General features: G+C 39.2%; 1 protein-coding gene and 1 long non-coding RNA gene across 3 annotated transcripts in view; one reads left to right on the top strand and one right to left on the bottom strand.

The window, feature by feature from the left end:
• Positions 1-17,684, top strand: part of trappc11 (trafficking protein particle complex subunit 11) — a 28,364-nt gene extending 10,680 nt beyond the window's left edge. For both annotated transcript variants that reach the window (XM_088009296.1, XM_088009297.1), the window contains exons 11-30: positions 371-464; positions 867-946; positions 1,482-1,560; positions 3,224-3,278; positions 3,359-3,504; positions 3,603-3,664; positions 9,369-9,501; positions 9,872-10,002; positions 10,674-10,799; positions 10,895-11,088; positions 11,166-11,314; positions 12,079-12,200; positions 12,317-12,436; positions 15,147-15,212; positions 15,393-15,549; positions 15,634-15,745; positions 15,823-15,914; positions 16,041-16,174; positions 16,911-17,078; positions 17,175-17,684. In XM_088009296.1, the coding sequence (XP_087865422.1) occupies positions 371-464; positions 867-946; positions 1,482-1,560; positions 3,224-3,278; positions 3,359-3,504; positions 3,603-3,664; positions 9,369-9,501; positions 9,872-10,002; positions 10,674-10,799; positions 10,895-11,088; positions 11,166-11,314; positions 12,079-12,200; positions 12,317-12,436; positions 15,147-15,212; positions 15,393-15,549; positions 15,634-15,745; positions 15,823-15,914; positions 16,041-16,174; positions 16,911-17,078; positions 17,175-17,219 (2,265 nt within the window). In that variant the 3' untranslated portion in view covers positions 17,220-17,684. The remainder of the gene's footprint in view (positions 1-370; positions 465-866; positions 947-1,481; positions 1,561-3,223; positions 3,279-3,358; positions 3,505-3,602; positions 3,665-9,368; positions 9,502-9,871; positions 10,003-10,673; positions 10,800-10,894; positions 11,089-11,165; positions 11,315-12,078; positions 12,201-12,316; positions 12,437-15,146; positions 15,213-15,392; positions 15,550-15,633; positions 15,746-15,822; positions 15,915-16,040; positions 16,175-16,910; positions 17,079-17,174) is intronic.
• Positions 1-22,740, bottom strand: part of LOC106911700 (uncharacterized) — a 407,869-nt gene that overhangs the window by 10,758 nt on the left and 374,371 nt on the right. The gene's annotated exons all lie outside the window — the stretch shown is intronic.

Raw genomic sequence — 22,740 nt, 5'->3', positions numbered from 1 at the left:
TGGCGCATTATTTGTTCCAGACTGTAATGCACGGAACCCTAAGACTCAATTTTCCCATTTAGGCATGCAAACACAAATAGAATATCCTCTTTGTTCAGAGTTTTTATAAATAATTGTTTTTATTGATATTAAATTGAGTTTTTGTGTGGATGAAAGGGCAAAACACAAAAAAGTATTCGTTTCTCCAGATATGTATTGACTAAGCCTAAGTCCACCTAGGGAGGAGTGTCCAAAGTGTGGCATTTTTAATTTAAAGAAAATATGTTAATATGCCTTAAATATGCCTGTAGTTTAATTTGGCCAGTTTTGACCCCTGGGGCAAAATGTTTGGACACAATTAATCTGAGGGTTTCACTGTTGGTTTCTTCAGGCGGGGACGACCTATCCTTCCCCAGATCCCCTAGACACCCAGAGTGGAGGACTGGACTTCTATGGACAGAGACCTTGGAGACAAGGACACCAGAGTATGTTTTTCTTTTTTAACCTGAACTACTAAACTGAAGCAGACCTGGATCAGATCTGGACTAGAAAGCAGCATCACTAAATCTAAAATGTCCTCACAACATGTCCTACACACACACACACACACACACACACACACACACACACACATGCACACACACACAAACACATGGAGACTTTTAGTCTAACATCATCAGCATATTTGGATGATGAGAGTTGGAACAACATTCATTTATCTTTGGGATGAATAAAGTATTTCTAAAATGAAAACTTTGAAAGTTGTTGCTGCAGATCACTTTGAATCTGCAGCACAATTTAAAGTAAAAAAACAATTTAATGTAAAGTTCTCCACCTGTTTAAGAAGCTAACACAGGGTCTGAACTCACCATTGTTGTGATTTCTAGGTATTGATCCAACAGATCCAGAGAAGGAGAAGCTGGGGATCCTGGCTCTGCAGATTAAGGAGAGAGATGTCCCACACTCTGTAAGGAAACTCCCATCTGACTTTATGCTAAGCTGCTCTTCATCATAGTCACAACTCCATCTAGTTAATAGGGAGTAGGTTCCAAAAAATGCATCTGAATCCATAGACATTATTTATGAAACATAAGTGAAGTGAAATAATTTGAGTCAAAACTCCTGCATGTGTTAAACAGCAGAATTTAAAACATGTTATTTCTTTTTACCACATCTGTATATCTATCTCAGTATAGAACTTTAAAAAGCATTTCCTGCTAAAATGCAGTGTCAATGCTGTAAGCCGAATCTTTTTGCTGAGAACTGCTGAAGTTCAAAACACTTTCTGAAAACATAATAAATAAGCAGAAGCTGATGGAAAAACTTTTAGTGGCTGTAAAAACCCAGTGGATGATGGTGAGCATCATCCTTTAGATCTCCTGCAGCATGTGGTCTGAAGCTCAGTCCTGGTCTCAAGTAGCTTCTGATGTAAAGAATGGTTGTGAATACCACCTGCTGCTCTGCTGAAGTAAAACCCACTGTGTCTGCGTCTGACTTCACAGGAGCTGATAATAGCACTTCTCAGTAACGCTGTGGCCCAGTTCAAGAAGTACAAGTGCCCTCGAATGAAGAGTCACCTGAGTAAGTGTTTGCCTCTTCTCCATTCAGTCTTCCTAACAGCACCATATATCAGCACTGACGTTGGTATCAAACATTACTAGTTATTTTTTAACTTATCGGTCTGATGAAACCGAGCTGATATGAACAAGCAATATTTTTTTCCATATTGTTGCCGTTTGTTTCTGGAGAGGGAAGGATGGAGGTTGGTCACGTGATAGTGATAGCGATGCACCAAAGGATTGTGGGGAAACAGAGAAGCAGTAGTGAAGTCAGAAGTATGCTTGTGTTTTTCAAGGTATTGAAACGGTAGTGCTGTAACAATCAATCATGACGAATCGATTATTGAAATAACCATCAACTAATTCAGGAATCGATTAATTGCTGACGGAAGTAAACAGACTCAAAACACATCTAAGAACAACATTCTTAGAGTGGTAATAAAGCCAAAAATATGCAGATTTCTGTAAATCTGTTCTACTTAGATCTCTTCATGTGGCATTTTTAGCTTCACCAGGGTCAAATTTATAGAGGAATTAAAGGTGCTAACCTCATGGAATACATAAATAAGAAATGATACACAAACTCCATTCTCTCTGCTTATAGATAAACAGGAAGACATTTAATGCACATCTGCGGATTCACACATCACATTTTCATCGTCTCATTTTCATCGTCTCAGAATCCAAAATGTCTTGTCTCTTACTTCTGATATCAGGTTTTTATACCATTCCAGCCCTACTGTTATGTATTGGAAAACTTTTGACCAATGGCGTTACCGAACCTCGCTTGCATAGCAATTCTGGCTCCGTCTTACACTGGATATGTGTTGGAAGTTCCGAGAATTAGGGGTTGACCTCCTGGAAATTAAATCTACTTCATCAGAAGAACTATTAGTCAAGTTGTTGGTTCTTTATCTGTCCAAACAAAGATTCTTTCCCATTCCTGGCCGACGTTCTCGCACGCAAGCAGGAAAGACGTTTGCCAAAGGTTTCTTGCACAATAACTTAACCTTTCCCTCTTTGGTGATTGTTTATTCCACATCTCTCCAATCTGAATTCCTTTCTGACTTCTAGGTCAGATTGACCCAGTACATTTGACACAGTACATTTCTTTTCAGTCAAAACATATCTTAATGTGAATCAACCAACAATATGACTTTTAACTATTAAATAATTATATTCCTCTACAAATTCTGTAAACAAAACAGAATTATTTAGCTGCAGATTCATCATTTGTTGTAACTGATGAAACATTCTCTAAAATAATGCTGTTATTGCATTTTAGGCAATAAAATGTTTGCTTTCTTCAGTAAATTTTTTTTTATTATTTGCATATTTGAATGTATTTCTAATATTATTCTAATATTTCTAATATTTTATAAATGGCTTAAATGAATCTGCAAAATGTGCCAATTTTTTTTATCTGATTACTCATTTAATCATCCAAATAATTCATATTATTAATTCATAGTATTTGATAACTAAAATAATCGTTAGGTGCAACCTTAAAATATATATCATGTCGTAAATATTGTTTATCAGTCATAACAGCAATGTTGATATTGGTTATTGATATCGGCCCAAATTTTTAAATTGGTGCATCTGTACTTACTGACATATGCACATCACGACTCCTGTTGACCCTCTTGTGTCTAAGCGTTATTTTTTATTTTTTTCGTTTGCAGTGGTGCAGATGGGAGAGGAATACTACCATGCTAAAGACTACACCAAAGCCTTAAAGTGAGCCCTGTGCTGCACGTGTTCCACTGTCAGCTTGTCAGGGAGGAGCTGCTACATGCTCTGTGTTTGTGTTTGGTCAGGCTGCTGGACTACGTGATGTGTGACTATCGCACAGAGCGCTGGTGGCCTCTGCTGACGGCCATATTGACCACAGCTCTGCACTGTGCTTATCTGATGGCCAGTGTCAAAGACTACGTCATCTACTGCATGGAGCTGCTGGGCAGAGGTACCAGGACCCCAAATCATCCTTACAGATTACACTGGAGAGTTTTACTGAAACTCACAACTGGATCTAAGTTTGATTACTTCTGTTTCGTCCTTCAGCTTCTACCCTGAAAGAGGAGCAGAAATCCAGGATAGAGAAGAATCTCTTTAAAGTTTTAATGGTAAGACCAAAGGGTTAGACCAGAACTTCCTTTATTAAGAAGTAGAGGGGCAGGATCATGTGAAATCAACTTTTGTGAGCCTTAAGGCCCCAATATACTCGGGCGTACATCAGTCCGCTGAATCTGCGCGGATTCCACGCGGGCTCAAAGCAGACATCCGCCGGAGATGTCCGTGCATGGATAGATTTTTATGACCGCGTACACGTACTCAGTGTCGCACAGTAAACTGCCTGGTGGAAACAGTGTTCTCATCGAACTGGTTTTCATGTGACACTGGCCTGATAAGGTTGATAACTATAACTATAACTCATATAACCAAGGTTACATGAGTTCATATTGTTTCAAAGTTGAGATCAACATGATAAAAGTCAACATAAAGTTGTCATGGGGACGTGATAGACATGTAACCGAAAATACTTAACAGCAACAGGCTTTATATATTCATGCAAATATTGACATGGTGAATAATGCAGAATTATAAGAACAAAAAACAAGACATCATCCTAGACTTCTTCATCAGCAGCGGAACAGAGAGGTGGTCCGATAAGTTGAGTCTGACTTTTTTTTTTTCTCCCAATAATGGCAAAGAATAATGATCGGGTATGTGGTCATTTTTTATTGCTGCACAAATTGTTACACTGATCACAATTGTGGTTTCGGAACATACAAAACAGAGCTAATTGAATGGATCCCTCATTATAGCTAAAGCCAGCGCAGCCACCTGCTGCTCCTCTGCCTGCAGTAGGAAGCTGTGCTGCTCTGGGCAGCTGTTCACTGTCTTTGCCGGATGAACCGACATGTCACTGCCATTCTCTTTCCCTCGCTGAGAGGTGAGTTAAAGCTTCTCAGATGGAGAAGAAACAGAGCTAGGCGCCCAAATAGTTAATCAAACTTGCTAATCCTCATTAGGATTGTGTGAAATAAAGGAATTTGTCACGAGAGAATTTCAGGTAATCGGTACGCTCGAGTATGAAGACCCAACCGTCCGCAGACAGTACGCGCAGAGTCCACGCGGTTCATGGAATGCGCACAATATACGCCCAAGTATATTGGGGCCTTTAGATCATGTTATCATATTATTTCCTCATCAAAAACATGCCTTGATTCTTTCATGCATGTTTGAGAAATAATTTAATCTCCATGGCAACCGTTCAGTTGTGCTAAATGCCTGGGTGAACTTAGTGCTGCCTTCAAAGCACAGCTTCTCAGAGCGACTCCCCCACACAACCCCTTCAGACTAGACAGCAGCAATTAGCAAACACCTGCTATGCTAATTATAGAAGACACTTCTCAGTGCAACACTGACTTTTTTTTTAAACATATTTTATTGAGCTTTCTCTTTTAGAACACAAATTTACAAACAGTCAACGTAACATTATAAACACCTGTTTATACACACTCACATTCTCTCACGCATTCACCATTCAAACCTGTATTTGCTTAGTTTTGAAAATAAACAAGATCCATTAAATTAGAACAAAGAAAATATATATATAAAGTATATATATATAAAAAAAAAAAACTGTAGACAAGACATCCGTTCGAGACATTCATTATTAAGCTCCGTCTTCAGTCCCTATGATCCTCATATATGGTTCCCATAAGTTCTCAAAGTCCCGTTGTTTACCCTTGGCGATGTATGTTAGTTTTTCCAGTCCGTGCGAGTTTGCAATTTCTTTCTTCCAGAGTCCCACGGACGGCGCGTCCATGCTCCTCCAGCATAATGCAATAGATCGTCTGGCCTGAAGAAGTCCATAATCTATCAATTTAGTTTTAGTCTGTTTGTTTAAATTCCACTGGGTATATTCCTAGAACACAGATTTTGACCTCTAATGGGATTCCCACCTTAAACACTTCAGACAGATACCCAATAACATCCATCCAAAATTTCTGGATTTTAAGACATTCCCACATACAATGGAGAAGGGTTCCTTTCTCATATAAGCATTTAGTGCAAGTGTCAGGAATGTCACTGGATATATGATGTAGCCTAACTGGTGTTATATAGGTTCTCATGAGCCATTTATATTGTAGAAGTTTAAATCGTGTGTTTATCGTTTGATTTTGTGCTTTTAAACAGGCCTGATTCCAGTCTTCCTCATCTATATCTTCAAGAGTATCTCTTTTCCAGGCGTCTAACTTATGCACTGCAGATCCCTTAGAGCAGTGTTTCTCAACCTTTTTTGGGCCAGCGCCCCACTAGCCCTTATCCAGGGCCCTCACCGCCCCCCACCAAAAAATTTGCAGGCTACTTTGCACTGACCATTATTTCATCATTAATATTACTATCACTACTGTAGATGTTTTGATTTTTATGCTTGTTTCTGTATTTATCATCAAAAATAATTTCCCAGAGAACAAAAAAGCCATGGGAATAGAAATTATTTTCACAGGCGTCTACGAAAAATGCAATGAACATTCAAGTTAAAAGTGGTAGGCCTAACAGCAGCCAATCAGAGCGGAAAAAAATATTCTTATTTTGTGCCATTTTCTAGTTGTTAAATATTCCACAAGATGATCAGATAAAAGATGTTCAACATGCCAGTTTAAACTTTGAACTATTTGCAAACCGACTGAGCTCTGCAACATTAAAACATGGATAGAACTGTAACTACATTAATCATAGCTCTTCTTCTCTTCAGTGTTTCTGTCGGTTTCTGGTGGTGCAGCTCTGTGCTGCCTTCAGGAGAATGAGACATCAGAGTATCATCCATAAAATTTCACCCACATGGCATTTATTGTGCAAACCAGAGCTTTCAGTGGAAAAACAAAAGTTCCAGGTCCTTTAATGCCTCACAAATATGAGACAGAAACATTGATTATATCTTTATATAGACCTCTCTACTGATTTATAGATCAATAGTTTTACTGGACAGAAATTACAAAGAACAAATCTGGTTCTTAATCAAATCTAATTAAAAACATAAATAAGTGATAAGTTATTTACTGTTATGATCTGTAAGATATATTTATTCTCAGTACTAGATGTGGTCTCAACAAACCCATGACATTTCAACAATATTATTTTACTTTTTTATCTGGAAATAGTGTGTTTATTCTTGCCATACAGTCCTCTGTATTAATTATTGAGCGAAAGGTCTTGCCATACCAGTTTATTCCTCTGTATTTACTTTAGTTTCTTAGTTTATTCTTGCATTTTGTTCTTCATTCATTCCCATTGGTTTCATTTGATTTTAATTATCCTCTCTTGGTTTATTGCTATGTCCACTTTAGTTCTTTCCTGTTGCTAAATTTATTTTATCATGTATTGACGCTCACCATCAGTAATCTTCACTCATCACCTGCTGCGCCGCCTAATCATCATGCGTTTCACTCCGTTTTATGTCCCGCAATGTGCGCGTCGTTTTTTTTTTTTTTTTTTGTTTTTTTTTAGCCCCTAAGATGCAGGGCGTTCGGGAAGCGTATCGATGGGGAAAAGGCAGACTGACATAAACCTTTTAAAACAACGGAAACAATTTCGGTATTCTGATTATTGAAATTTAAAAGTGCTGTGTTGTTCCATCACCCCCGTTTCATACCGGACCACTTACAGCTCCGATGATAAAATGAACGCTCTCTATCGCGGTATCACCCATGGAGGGATTTCTTTATTTAAATGGGTTCATTTTTCAGAGGGATACACAGTCAGGGTATCGTGATTTTAGCTACCAGTAGCAGGAGAACGGAGCTGTGCCAAGAAGCTAACAGAAGCTAACAAACACTGAATAGAAGGAGAGCTGCCATCGATACAGTTGCAGCCAAGCATGGTTTAATGTTACACAATACAGTTTTACCAAGTTGCTCAAAGTCTAAACTGGCATTGTTGTGCATTTAAAGTGTAAAGTTTACCTTAGACCAAATGCCCCCCAAAGGCATCCCAGCGCCCCCCTTTTGTAAAAATGTCCGCCAGCGCCCCCTGCCGTACTCTGAACGCCCCCTGGGGGGCGGTACCGCCCACGTTGAGAACCGCTACCTTAGAGGAAAGCATCAACAAATTATAGAACACAGAAAGAAAACCTTTTCCTTTTAAGTCTCCCACGCACACACCTCTTCTATTTTTGTCAGGGGTGGAATGTCTACTATTCGTTTCAATTTTGATGACATATAATTTTTCAATTGCAAGTATTTAAAAAAATGTTTTGGAGGTATTACATACTTATTACATAGCTGTTCGAAAGTAAGTAACGTGCCATTTGCATATAGATCTTTAATTTTCTGAATGCCTTTGGTTTCCATAGCTTAAATCCTCCATCATTTTTCCCTGGGGTGAACCTTTCATTACCCCAGATAGGGGTAAATTGCGATAGTTCTGAACAGTCACCCATATGTTTGTGTGCTGAATGCCAAATTATAGTTGTATTTTTTAAGAAAGGGTTCTTTGTGGGGGGTTTTAAGTGCCTTTAAATCCGAAGAGTACAAGAAGGTGTTTAAAGGTAAATCTGGAACAGATTGCTGTTCAATGTCTACCCAGGCTGGAGGTGCCATCGGGGAACAGTAATGTGTAGCTGATGTTAGTTGGGCGGCCATATAGTACCATCTGAGGTTAGGGACTTGAAGTCCACCTCTTTCATAAGGCAGCTAGAGTAGTTTTAAACGCAGCCTTGCCTTTCTATTACTCCAAATAAATTGATTAAATAGTTTGTCCATACTGTCATAAAATGAGTCTGTCAGTGGCAATGGAATTGTTTGAAAATAGTATAAAAATTTGGGCAATATTGACATTTTTAATACATTTCTTCGGCCTATCATAGATATGGGTAAATTTGACCATCGATTTAGCATTCCTGTAACTTTTTCCACAAGGGGATTATAGTTTGCTGTGTTTATTTCATTGAGGGATGGGGTGATCTTAATGCCTAAATATGTAAACCTTTTTGTATTTGTTTTAAATGGGGTAGCCACAATAGGACTTCTTCTTTCTTCTTCATTAAGAAATATTAACTCTGATTTAGAATTATTAATTTTGTACCCTGAAAATTCACCAAACTCTTTTATTAGATTTAACAAATTGGGAATACTGGCCTTCAAATTACTTAAGAAAACTATGATGTCATCTGCAAACAGAGAAATGAGGTGTTCTCTTCCTCCAATTCTAATGCCTGATATTCCTGTATTTGCTCTAACAGCTATGGCTAGAGGTTCTATTGCCAATACAAAAAGCGGTGGTGAGAGGGGGCAACCCTGTCTAGTTAATCGTTGTAAATTAAAAGGTTTAGACATGTTATTATTGGTTAAAACTTGTGCAGTCGGGCCAGTATATAGTAATCGTATCCATTTTAGAAAGGTTTCACCTAGTCCATATTTTGGGAGAACTTCAAACAGGTAATTCCACTCTATTCTATCAAACGCTTGACGAGCGTCCAATGATATCATCGCTGTGTCCTTACAATTAGCAACACTGATTTAATGTTGTTAAAGGGTTAATAGTTGTGATGACTTCTTGAAGGCAGAGTTTCAGAAAGAGCAGCAATTCTTAAAGAGACAGAGGCCCAATTTCAAGGTGTTAAATCAGGAAGTAAAATTTATTTTCAGTCTTACTTGATATACATAATACTTTTATTTTATTTATTTTTAATTGAAAGTAACAGTTACTTTATTTTGCTATAAAATGGCACTATATGCTTGGACAACATAAACACTGCCCCTTTAAAATAACTTAGTCAACAATGCACCAGGTGTTCATATTGTGTCCTCCTGTTTGCAGAACGACGTTCCAGAGGCTGAGTCTGAATGTGATCAATCTTCAGTCGGTGCTGCCAGGTCACTGTGGACCGACCGCATGGCTTTGTCTGGATCCAATGAGCTGATGGTGGAAATGCAGGACTACATCCCATTCAGTTAGTGAACACACACAGCTGTTTATTTCCAGCAGCTGCTTAAAATTAAACAGGGATGTTACAGCTACTTGTCTTCAAAGCCAAACCTAAACTTGTTGGGAACTTCAGAATTTAAATTTTTTAAATGAGAGGCAACGGACCAAAAACTCTAGTCCAGTTTTATCATAGAACCTGAAACAATAAGTACAACAGTGGAGCTTGTTGGAATTAAAAGGAAAAAGACCAGTAGGTTTCGGTTTGGTTCAGAAGGGACAACCCTAGTTTTAAGAGTTATGAATATGTTTAAGCCGCTCTAAAAGTCTGTTTCTCTATAAGCAACATATAAGGAAGTTCAGTATTTCACGTGTTAATTTTCTTTCTCTCACATCAGTCCAATGCAAAGCCCGGTTCCAGTCACCCTGCTTCCATGTGGACCAGCCCATCCAGTTGCAGGTGTTCCTCAGAGCTGACTGTCCGCACCCTGTGTCATTCAGCAAGCTCACCGTCAGCCTCAGCAACCAGGTGCCCTCCACATTCTGAAGAAAGCTCATTTTGGTTATTTAAGTTAAGAAATGTATACTGTATAGTCACTGTACTCCACACTGAGCTCTGAGAATAGAATAGAAACAGCCTTTTATTGTTCCACACGGGGAAATTTAGGTGTAACACACAAATGTTTGTATGTTCACACAAATTACCATTATATACAACTCTTAAGAGACCACTTAAAGTAATCAGTTTCTCTGATTTTCTTTTTATAGATATTTGTTTGAGTAAAATTAACATTGTTGTTTTATTCTATGAACTACTGACAACATGTCTCTGGAATTAAAAGCAAAAATGTAGTATTTATTTGCAGAAAATGAGACATGGTCAACATAACAAAAAAGATGCAGTGCTTTCAGAGCTCAAATAATGCAAAGAAAACAAGTTCATGTTCATTTAGAAACAACAACACTAATATTTCAACTCAGGAAGAGTTCAGAAATCAGTATTTGGTGGAATAACCAGGAGGTTTTTAATGGGCTTCAGTGCAGTGGGCTCTTTGTTTTTTATAAAACTGTATATTACAATATTTAATGGTTAACTTTAAAGTTCACCCCTACTTTAAATGTAACACTTTACCTGAATACAAACAGAGTGAGACTTCCTACTGATGCAAACAGTTAGAGTCAGTCTGGTTTCATCCACAGGAATACAACCAGTGGTGTGTGGTGGAATCATCAGTTCAGGACCACATGACGCTGTTACCAAGGAAACCCAGATGCTACAACTTCAGCTTTGTGGCTAAAACTGAAGATGTGGGTAAGAAAGTAGAGGTAAGCCGATGCTTGTATGTATGCGTGTGTATTATGCGTGTGTCTGACAGAGAGGGAAGCTGTAGCAGGAGCCGTGACTGATTGTGTGTGTGCAGATGATGGGTATAGAGATGATGCTAGGCAGCAACAGTGGCCGCTGTGTGTTCCTGAGCTGGAGAGGCGCCGGCGGAGACGCTGCCTCCACCCAGGAGGCCCTGCAGGCCAGCAGGTCGTCACGGCGATGGGGGCGGGGCAACGAGGCACGCCAGGAATTAGACTGGGACAGCTTGACGATGCAGCACAGCACCATGTAATGTCCTGACCTCGGCTTGCTGCAGCACAGTGAGCTGGCTGTGAGCTGACCTGCTGCTGTCTGCTTGTGTCCAGGATCATCTCCAGAGTTCCCAGGATCTGTGTCCAGCTCAGCCACCAGCCTCCTGCACTCACCAACGAGATGTTCTGCATCAGCCTCACCGTCCAATCACAGGAGAACGTCGTGGCGAAGGATGTCAAACTCACTGCTGGTCTCAAACCAGGTTCACTCGTTTATCCTCCATATTTAGTTGTTTGTTTTAAATATCTGAAGTACTGTAAAACTTTATCCACAGTTTTCTCTCCATGCGGTTGTTGTTTATTTTTAGGCAGTTATGAGGCACTGCTCTAGTTACTCAACAGGTTGTTGCTAGGTAACCAAGGAGTGAGCAAGTTAGTTGATGCCACCAACCTAGCTTAACTTGCTGCGAGAGGTTGAGCAGCTAAAGACTTTTCTCTGCATACATCCCCAGAATGCAGTGCGGTTCTGGTTATTAGTTTGGTGAAAATTCAGATTTATTATATGTTGATACTGATCACTTGTCTATTGTGATACATATTTCTAATGACTTATTGTCCAGTCATGTTCAATATGTTAGAAAATGCTTTTTGATGAGGCTCATTGTCAGATTAAAAGCACCTTTTTAAAAATAGTAACCTTTAAGCAGGTATTAAAGATAATTTTCATTAAGTCCGCATTTCTGTTTTTAGAAATAGATTTTTTATTGGTCTGATTCTAATTTTAAATATGTTTCATTAAATATTAACAGAAAATCATAAATAAAAATAAACACTGGAAAACATCCATCTATGTATTTAATCTACATAATGTCTTACATAATGATAAAGTTTCTAAAATAAATATACTTTTCAGTAATATTCTAATTCATTAAATGGATCAGTCAAAGATCATATTCATATCATATTTTGACATCATAAAACAACATTCTATGACTGTGTGAGAATGAGCTTCATTCTGTGTTTTCAGGCCAGGAGGCTGGCTTAGGACATACCACCCATGTGACCCTAGACGGGTCCAGTGTGTCTGACGATAACGCGCCTGCTCTGCTCACCGATGTGCCTCTGGGAGATCTGAAACCAGGAGAGAAGGTACACACTCTTACACACACACACACACACACACACACACACACACACACACACACACACACCAAAGGCTTCACAGCTTCTCTCTTCCGGTAACCGTATCTTATGTTCGGCTCTAGCTGGAGAAGTGTGTGTACATGAGGTGTGTGTCGACCGGACCGAGGATCTTCTTGTTCCATGTGGCCTACAGCATCGATACTGCCGTGGAAGGACGACATATTGTGTGCAAATGTCATAAGGTAGAGAGCCTCCTCTGTTCTGCAGTTCAGCATAGGAGAGCATTATTTATGTATTTCAGTAGTTTGATTCAGAATGGGGAATTTACATGGACTCATTGTACCCAGAGGGAAATATTTCATGCTTTTTTTCTGTCGATTATGAAAACTCAGCATTCAGTTTCTTAGGAATTTTAAATCTCTTTAGAGCAATGAGGTGAAGTAACTTACTTTCTGAGAAACTTGAAGCTCTGACTCCAGCTTCTGTCCACAACATGTTTCCTCAGCAGCTTTTTCTACCACACTTTTTCCTTCCTCTCGAGTTTACATAAATATGCACTCAGACAGCTCTCTGTAAACAGCCAGCTATGTTGGCAGGGAGGATTTTTGACTGTCGGTTTTCCTAAGAGGTTCTTAAACGTTTCTATGCCACGGCTCCCAAACAGCTTCAGCTTCTGGCTGGGACCCTGCTCTGATAACCCACAAACAATGTTGCACAATATTTTTATTCACTGTTCAATAATTATTACTTTGGTTTAGCATAAATGAGCAAAACAGCTTGATAAATTTGACTGGCAGCCAATCAGAAAGATTACCACAGCAAATAACTTTTTTATCAAATTATACCTTTAATGTTAAGTATAACTGAAAAACAGATTAGATTTTATAAGTAAAAGGAAATTATGATTAAAAGTTTATTGGATTCTTTTCTTTTTTTTTGCTTTTTTCCCCTCATCTTCCCACCAGCTTTCTGAGGCCCTCCTAGCGCCCCATAGAGGCCCCCACTTTGAAAATTACTGGGGTAGACCAGTAATACCATACCATACCATACCAACTTTATTTATAAAGCACTTTAAAACAACCACAGCTGATACAAAGTGCTGTACATCAAAACACAACATAATAATAAAAAAACATAAAATAAAAACTTACAGTTTAAAAACAAAAACATACAATTTAAAACTAGATCCCGCTAGAGTTGAAAGCCAAGTAAAATAGATGGGTTTTAAGACGAGCTTTAAAAGTGGACAGTGAAGGGGCCTCTCTGACCTGCAAAGGCAAGTTGTTCCATAATTTGGGGCCCATGACAGAGAAAGCCCTGTCCCCTCTGAACTTCCTTCTTGATCTCGGTACCTCCAAAAGCAGCTGATCTGCGGACCTGAGACACCGATAAGGTATGTATGGGTGAAGAAGCTCAGAGAGGTAAGCCGGGGCAAGATTATGTAGTGATTTAAAAACAAACATAAGAATTTTAAAATGAATCCTAAAATATACAGGCAGCCAGTGAAGTGAGGTCACGTGTTCCCTCTTTCGAGTTCCTGTCAACAGTCGTGCAGCAGCATTCTGTACCAGCTGCAGACGTGAGAGCAGCAACTGACTGACTCCCAGATAAAGTGCGTTACAGTAATCCAGTCGAGTCAAAATAAAAGCCTGGATCACTGTTTCAAAATGCTGCCTGGAAAGAAAAGATTTCACTGACGCCAATCGCCTTAAATGATAAAAGCTGGACTTAACCACGGCTCTGATTTGGCTGTCCAATTTAAAATCACTGTCCACCTTAAAACCGAGGAGGTATATTTCAAACCTTTAAACAGGTTTAAAATATACCTCCAAAGGTCCCAGGTCAACAGAGGAGGACTCACAGGAGCCACTGGGTCCAAACACCATCACCTCTGTTTTGTTTTCATTAAAATTTAAAAAGTTCAAGGCCAACCAAGCTTTAATGTCACCTAGACATGCCAGATGTTTGATAGAATGTACATCCTTTTGCTTCAGAGGCAAATAAATCTGACAATCATCAGCGTAACAATGAAACAAAATCCCATGTTTCCTGAGGACAGAACCCAGAGGCAGTAAATAAAGAGAGAAAAGCAGTGGGCCCAGAATTGAGCCCTGCGGGACACCATAAGGCATTGAAGCAGCAGATGATTCAGAGTCACTAATTTTGACTGAAATTGTTCTCCCCTCCAGGTAAGACCTGAGCCATTTAAGAACAGTGCCACCAAGACCTACAACGTGATGTAATCGCGATATTAAAATGTCGTGGTCTACTGTATCAAAGGCAGCAGTTAGGTCAAGTAAAATCAGAACGACATGGTTACCAGAATCACATGGAAGAAGGATGTCATTAAAAACTCTTATTAAAGCAGATTCTGTGCTATGAAGAGTTTTAAAACCTGACTGGAAAACCTCCAGAATGCCATTGTCATCTAAAAACTGTTTCAGCTGACAGTACACAAGTTTTTCTAAAACCTTAGAAAGAAAAGGCAGCTTCGAAATAGGCCGATAATTAGCCAGAACAGTTTGATCAAGGCCAGGTTTTTTAAGCAGTGGTTGCACAACTGCATGTTTAAAACTAGAATGTTGTATGAACATAACATTCCTGGCATACTTTTTCATATTTTGTGTTCTGTTTCTTTGTTTTTCTTTGTATTTGTAAACAAAGATGTCTAATAAAAAAAATGAACATAACATTCCTGTATGATTTTTTTAATTGATATATTTGGAGCTTTCATTTCCTATAAGACTCAATAACTAAAACTGAGATATATCATTGTGTGTATAATGAATCTTTTTTAATCTTAGGTAGGGTAGGGATAAGGTTAGGGTACTCCTGAGATAATAACTTTTCAGTTATCTTCTTAATTATTTAGATGTGCATGCATAACTGGTGTTTTCTGTTCTGTGTAGAGAAATAATCAGCTGTTTTCTGTTTATTTTCCATGTGTTCCAGGATGAGACAGTGACTGTGGAGACTGTAGTCCCATTTGAAGTGTTGGTCAAGTTTGTATCTACAAAGGTCTGGAGCTCACACGAAGATGTTTTTAAACGTTTTATAAATGTTGCCATATTGTTAGCACAGATTGCAGTTATAAGGACTTTATGTTGAGGTTCGTAGCAAGCAGAGAACTCTGTCATGATCCCAGTCTCTTTGTGCGTGTGTGTGTGTGCGTGCGTGCGTGCGTGTGTGTGTGTCCAGTTCGAGCCGTTAGAGCAGGTAGCAGTAGACATCCCCTTCCTTTTGATGACGGACATCCGCTCGTCTTCACCCTGGCCTCTCCTGCTGAGCTCGTCTTCCCTGCAGCTGGTTACGGTGACCAGCAACACGCCACCGCTCCAGTCCCAGCTGCAGCAAGGTACCAGGGCAGGCCAGGGTGCTGGGCTACAGGGCTATGGGTAGTACGGCAAAAGGGCTGACGATGCTGTGTTTGTGTGTTCAGTGGTTCTGCAGACAGGAGAAAGCGCCAGTGAGTGCTTTTGTCTTCGATGTCCTGCAGACACCAGCAGCAGCAACACGGTGGCGACAGGACAGTATGTCGTCTCATGGAGGAGGTATGTTGAACACACACATCCAGAAGAACACTGGTGTGTATGAAGGCGTGTCTAACAGGTCTAACTGTGTCGAACAGGAAGTGCTCCAGTGCAGACAGCCCTCTCATCCAGACTACAGTCACTCTACCTCATGTCATCCTGGAGTCTGTCCCTCTTTATATCTATGCTGGTCAGTACATGCCTCACTTCTCTCTAGGTCCTACCAAACTATCTGTTTTCAACACCGCGCTCTCAGCCAGCCATGTTGTGTGTGTCTGTGCCTGTGGTTGTGTGTGTGTGTGTGTGTGTGTGTCAGATCTGCCTTCGTTTGGGCGGGTCAGAGAGTCCCTTCCAGTTCGTTACCATATAGAGAACAGGACGGCTCAGGTGATGGAGGTGGAGATAGCTGTTGACCCGTCAGATGCCTTCATGTTCTCTGGACTCAAACAGGTACGACATCATACCTCCACCCACTTCAAAATAAGAGCATGAATATAATGTCAAACTACCTAAGGATTTCTCATCAGACAATAACCAAAGCTTCAATACAATGTTGAACTACATTCAACTGAAAGCTTACAAAACAGCCAAGTAAATTAGCACTAGGGCTGCACCAATTGCAGTTTTCTGGCTGATCGCCGATTACCGATCTTTATAAAGCATGACATGCCAGTTTCGATTTTGGCTGATACCAATTTTTTTTGGTCTGAGACATTGCTCAATATAGCAAGAAAGTTGCTGAATTGGCAACAGTCAGGTATCTATTGTTAACTGTAAATGTGCAGACATGACCTGCAGTCAAACCTTTCTCACGGGAGAGCAGTGTACAGTGCTCCTCCCATGAGCACCGTAGATTAGATCAGGAGATAAGGTCAGCTTCGTGTAAAAATCGGCTGATCACCAATCTCCCAAAATTAAGAAAATTGGCACTGATAAATCGGTGCACACCTAGTTAGTGCTCTATAATTTACCCGGAAAAAATGTATTTAAGGGAAGCAAAGTGTGCTAAAGGTGTTCAAATTTGACAAACGTGCTGAAAGACCAAAAGATTAGCTCTACTATTAGGAGAAGAGTGCCCACCACTGAGGTTTTGAAAACCATATTTTTCACATCAGAGTCAATTTGCTATAAAATCAGAACCATCTGCCTCTCAAATCGATCTCTGGCTATGTGCGTCAATACACAGGTGCGTCTGCGGGTCCTCCCCGGCACAGAGCAGCAGATGCTATATAATTACTACCCACTGATGGCTGGTTACCAGACACTACCACAGCTCAACATCAGCCTGCCACGCTGTCCGACGTCCAACAGCCCTGCACTGAGACGCTTCCTGCCTCAGCGTATCTTCGTCAAGGTAACTGGCGGTCCCGCCCACCCCTGAGCCTATTCTCCCCTGAACGTCAGTGTTTCGGGTCTGACTTGAAACGTTGTTTTGCTTCTTTGTGTCCAGCCTCAGGGTCGACAGCCAGACGACGCCTCCATCGCCGCAGCCTGAGGAGAGAATGAAACTGTTTACTGTAAATACCACCAAGCAACATTGTGTTTGTTCTTTTAGATGCATCATTCCACAGAGACATCATAATGAACACTATTTGTTACTTGTCATTCTGTAAAAAAAATGTCGACCAAACATTAGGAGGCGGTTATTTCACTTATTGGAGTGAAAGTGATGACATGAATTGTGTAAGTAGCAAAAACATGAACTGATGTCGTCTTACCCAGGGGAATCCTGGAGGAATCTGATGTGATGTGAGCTGTGTGTTGATTTTGGGAGATTAATCCATGACTTGAATGTGTTGAAGAAGTGATTATACTGAAGCAATGTAAAACTTGCCGTGTCTTATTGTTGCATGTTTGCAGAATTCTCAGCTGTGCAAATGTGACACAGTTAAGGCTACGGCTGGGGAAATAAATATTTAACACATCCATGTTTTTATCAGTAAATATATTTCTGATTGACCGTGGTTGGCTCAGGTGTTTTTGAACCACTTTTTCAGAAAAACGAGCTTCTTGTTCTGAAGGTAGGGTTTCTTCTGTAATCAGCTCTTTCTTTAGATTTCCGGTTTTATTTCCAGATAATTATCAGGAATATCTCTGGGCTTTTCCATCCTTCCTTTAAATATACAAAGTCTGTCACATGGCAAAAAGAATTATGTTCCACCTCCAATCTGGAATTTTCCTACCAAACATTCAGTTCAATTCAAAAATGTGTAATTTATCCCAAATGGAGATTAAGTGTTGGAACTCATGTTGCTCAAGTGTATTTGAATGGATGGTGAAGCTGTGGGAAGGAAGAATCTCCTGTAACAGTCAGTATTGCCATTAATCTGAAGAGACCTCTGACTAAGACATGCTAACAGCTCAATTTCCATGTAGCAGAGACAACATTCCCCAGCAACATGACCTGGATGACTGCTAGTCCAACTCATTTGCTTTTGCCACTTTAAATCTGTCAGGCCGTGCTGTTAGAAAGCCGAGCAGAGTGATGTTGGGGATATGATCCTTGTCCAGTATGAACGGTTCTGGTATTTGATTTTTGGGGATGCCATCGCCTGCTCCCAGTTGTTAAAATAAAACCTTATTGCCATGGTTATGCATCGTAACTGTCCCAAAGTAAAAAGTAAAAGCAGAAATCCTTCCAGCACCCAAAAACATGTGAAATAATTGTCCAAACATTCAATATCTCAACCCACAATTATGAGCACAAGTCTAGCATAAGAAAAAAAAAATCAGAACTAAAGTAATAAAGTTTCTCCAACATACTGCCACTGCGGGTTATTCTAGACCAGTTAGAAGCCTGGTGTGTGTTATAGAGTTAAACCCTTGTCTCATCTGACCAGGCTATATTTCCAGTATTTAAATGTCTGATCTCACTTTTTGCAGCTTCTGTACTTCATATGTTCAATATTCTCCCCTGTGTCATTTCACAGAGTTATAAAACTTCATTTTCAGACCTATTTATGTGTTGATCTTGTTGGTCCAATAATGACATCTGCATTGGATTTCTTCATAACGCTATTGGGACATTTTTGCCACTTTCATTTTCTCCCTTGTATTTTCAAAGTGTATTTTGAAATGTCATGATTCAAGATATGCTTAGAAGTTCTCTCTATGATTTAGATAAATGTGGGGTTTCTTGATTTTTGATCTTCACATGGTGCTGGTACAATTTTTGTCCATTCTTTGGGTATTGCAACAAAGTTATCTAAAAAATGTGACTGTCTGAATGTTCAAATACTTAATGCTGCAAAATATCTCAATATTCATTATGGATGTGAAGGCAATAAAGTGGCCAGTGTGTATAGGACAGAATATTAAGCGTTAATGAGTAAGACGTTTGAATAAGATAAATAAGGAATTTAAAGTGTAACATTTACTCAAGAAAGGTAATTTACAGAGCACTTTTTATAGATAGAAATCACAAGGTTCTTCAATCACAAGGTTATTTTTTTACTGAAGAAAAGGAATAAAACACCATAGCGAAATTATTAAAATAGTAGTAGTAGAAAAAATAATCATAATAATGGAAAGTAGACAGACACAACACAACAAAAAAAAGAAAAAAATATATTAAAACTTAAGTTGAATGCTTGTCCAACGGGGTGAAAGCCTTCGAGTACTTTTATTAATTATACATGATATTTTGGACTAAACGTAACAACAGGAATGGGATTTGTTTTTAACTATTTTCATAAACAGTGATGGAACTGAAAATTGACCGTTAGAGGACGCTGTGTCTCAAGTTAATCGCCTTTGGTTTGGTTTGAAGCAAGGCTAGGTGGGTTTAAGTAGAGGAAAATAATAGAGGTTCATCGTGGGGAGACCGGACAGCGAGCGGCCTGCGTGTGATACGAAGGCACACGGGAAAGAGGTCTTGTGAGAAATTCTGTTCCCCTGTGAAAATCTGTTCCCCCTGTGTCGGGAGCGCGCATTGCAGCCAGAGAAGTGGATCCGGCGGATCTGACCATTTTCACGGCGCTTCTGATCGATTTCTCGGTAAAAACTACTCGTATAATCATGTCAATGTTGTAACTTTCAGTTTAATCGGCAGCTATCAAAATAAAAATGCATACATAAATAAACGAAGTCCTGTGTGGAGGTCTTTTTACGCTGTTTTGTGTTATTTTAAACGCGAAGAGAATCGATCTTTTTTTTTTTTTTTTCAGCTTTTGTCTCGTAAGCCTGACAAATAAAAGTGAGTCAACAAACACAGGCTCCCAACACGAAGTGTGCATTTATAATTTTTCATTTCTGATAAAGGAGGAGGGAAGCTGGCTGATAGCAAGGCACAAAAATAAAGACTTCCTGAAAAGATCAGAGTGTAAACTTTTTGGTCAATCCCGTTCTAATGTAAAATAAGGAAAATAAGGAAATGTCTAGTATGCTATCACACATAATTTTTGAGAATTTGGAAACAGTTACTTTATATTTCCCAAAGTTATAGGGGGAGAAGAGGAGAGAATGGATATTTCACCAGCCTGATAAAATCTGTTCCCCCTACATAAAATGGAAACAAATTAATTTACCTGCAAGTCTTTTACTGTGTTGATTCCACTCATCATCAGCAACAAATCCTGTGATTTTCATAACATTTGCTCTTTATTTGCCAAAGTTAGGATGGGGGAACAAAATATCTTAAGCGCCTGATAAAATCTGTTCCCCTCCTTAAAATGGAAACAAATTAATTTAACCACAAAGTCTTTTAATGTGTTGATTCCACTCATCAACAACAACAAATCCTGCAAGTTTGAAAACATTAGCTCTTTTTTTGACGAAGTTAGGATGGGGGAACAAAATATTTTGGCTCTTTCAGCCACCTGAAATAATATGTTCCTCCTACATAAAATGGACATGTATAGTGAATTATTTCTCTTTGTTACCTAAAATGTGAATCATTAATGAAGCTGTTTATTTCAGTTTGCAGAAAAAACTCCTAGCAAAAGTGGTTGTGGATTTTCCTGTTTCCACTGCGGCAGTCTACTGCATGAGGTTGGACATTGCTGTGAGACTTATTCTGAACAGTGGTGATTATAACATTAATATTCTTATTTTGAGTGTTAATGAACATTTTTATCATGACTATAATTTGTATGTTTTGATAAAAAAATATGTATTTAGCCAAAACTTAATACATCAACATGTGAAAACAGTTATTTAACAAAATTGTTTGTCTATAACTTAATTTCATTTCCTTATTAAAAGTAGATGCGGTTGAGGGTCAAGAAAACCCCTTTATTGAAGTTTCAATTATTGTACTTATTAAGTGTACATATGCAGGGTGTTGGGGGTTAAGATATTTTGTTCCCCCATCCTAACTTTGGCAAAAAAGGAGCAAATGTTATGAAAATCACAGGATTTGTTGCTGATGATGAGTGGAATCAACACAGTAAAAGACTTGCAGGTAAATTAATTTGTTTCCATTTTATGTAGGGGGAACAGATTTTATCAGGCTGGTGAAATATCCATTCTCTCCTCTTCTCCCCCTATAACTTTGGGAAATATAAAGTAACTCGATCAGAAGCGCCGTGAAAATGGTCAGATCCGCCGGATCCACTTCTCTGGCTGCAATGCGCGCTCCCGACACAGGGGGAACAGATTTTCACAGGGGAACAGAATTTCTCACAAGAACTCAACCCAGCGCAGCTCGCGGTGGTAAATGCGACTTAAGTCGGAACATGACAACGATGGCTTTAGAAAGAAGTGACTGTAATAGTATGGATTGTAGTGATGAGAAAGGAAGGAGTGGACAGAATGAAGATAAAGAGTGGGAAATGGTGGGAAAGGATGGAAAGAAGCAGCGTCCTGCTGAAAGAAAGAGGAAAAAAGGAAATGAGGAAAGCACTGAAGACACCGATAATGAAGGAACTGAGGAAGGGAAAGAGGCGCCAAAAAGACTAAACCTGAACATTATAATAAGATTTGATGAAGGAGAAGGAGTCAAGAAGATTGATCCACTTAAACTAACGAAAGCACTTAAAGCGCATATTGGGGAAATTAAACACGCTAAGATACTGAGAGATGGAAATCTTTTGATTGGATGTAATTCGGAAGGGCAAGTTGAAAAGGCAAAAAAGCTTGGAGGGTTGTGTAAAGTCAAAATTAGAGCAGTTGTGAACGTGGGTGAAAAAATAAATAATGAAAGCAAAGGAATTATCACAGGAGTACCGTTGAGTGTTAACATGAAGGACTTAGTTGAGAATTTAAAAGAAAGAAATAAGGAAATAAAAGGAGCACGGAGAATGACAAGGGGTGCAGAGAGGATTGAAACAGAAACGGTGTTGTTGGAATTTGAAACAAAAGAAATGCCAAGGGAGGTTTTCTTTGGCTTGATAAGATTTAGTGTCAGGGAATACATGCCAAAACCAGTGAGGTGCTTCAACTGTCAAGAATTTGGACATATTGCAAAAATGTGTAAGGGGAAAAGGAGATGTGCCCGTTGTTCTGGAGATCATGAATATGGTAAATGTGGAGTTGGAGTCAAACCAAAGTGCTGTAGTTGTGGAGGGGAGCACAGTGTAGCCTTTTGGGGATGCGAAGTAATGAAACAACAAACAATTGTACAGAAAACAAAAGTAGCACAGAAAGTAACATATGCAGAAGCGTGTAAAGTAGTTGAGAAAGAGAAACAAAATGGGAAATCTCTAACAGGAGAAAAGCAAATAATCTCAAAAGTTATGGAAATGGTTGAAATGAAAATAGAAGAGGAAAAAAAGAAAATGGTGACTTTTATCGCAGGAGTTATAAATGCAACATCGGACGTAAAATCGAAAACGGAAAGGATTCAGATTATCGTGAAGGCAGCATGCCATAGCTTAGACTTAAAGAATATTAGGTGGGAAGACATAAGGGGAGAGCTGTGTAGCCAAGCAAGTCAAGAAGGATAGTTTCAATCTTACAATGGAATGCAAGGAGTCTTTTGTCAAATGGGCAAGATTTTAAACAGTTTATTTATGAATTAAAAGGAAAACCTGACATAATTTGTATACAGGAAACATGGCTGAGGCCTTGGTTGGATT

Source organism: Poecilia mexicana, unplaced genomic scaffold (genome assembly GCF_051168715.1).
Source record: "Poecilia mexicana isolate PSO_F unplaced genomic scaffold, ASM5116871v1 scaffold_10, whole genome shotgun sequence".
Classification (NCBI taxonomy): Eukaryota; Metazoa; Chordata; class Actinopteri; order Cyprinodontiformes; family Poeciliidae; genus Poecilia; species Poecilia mexicana.
This window is presented reverse-complemented; position numbering and strand designations above follow the sequence as displayed.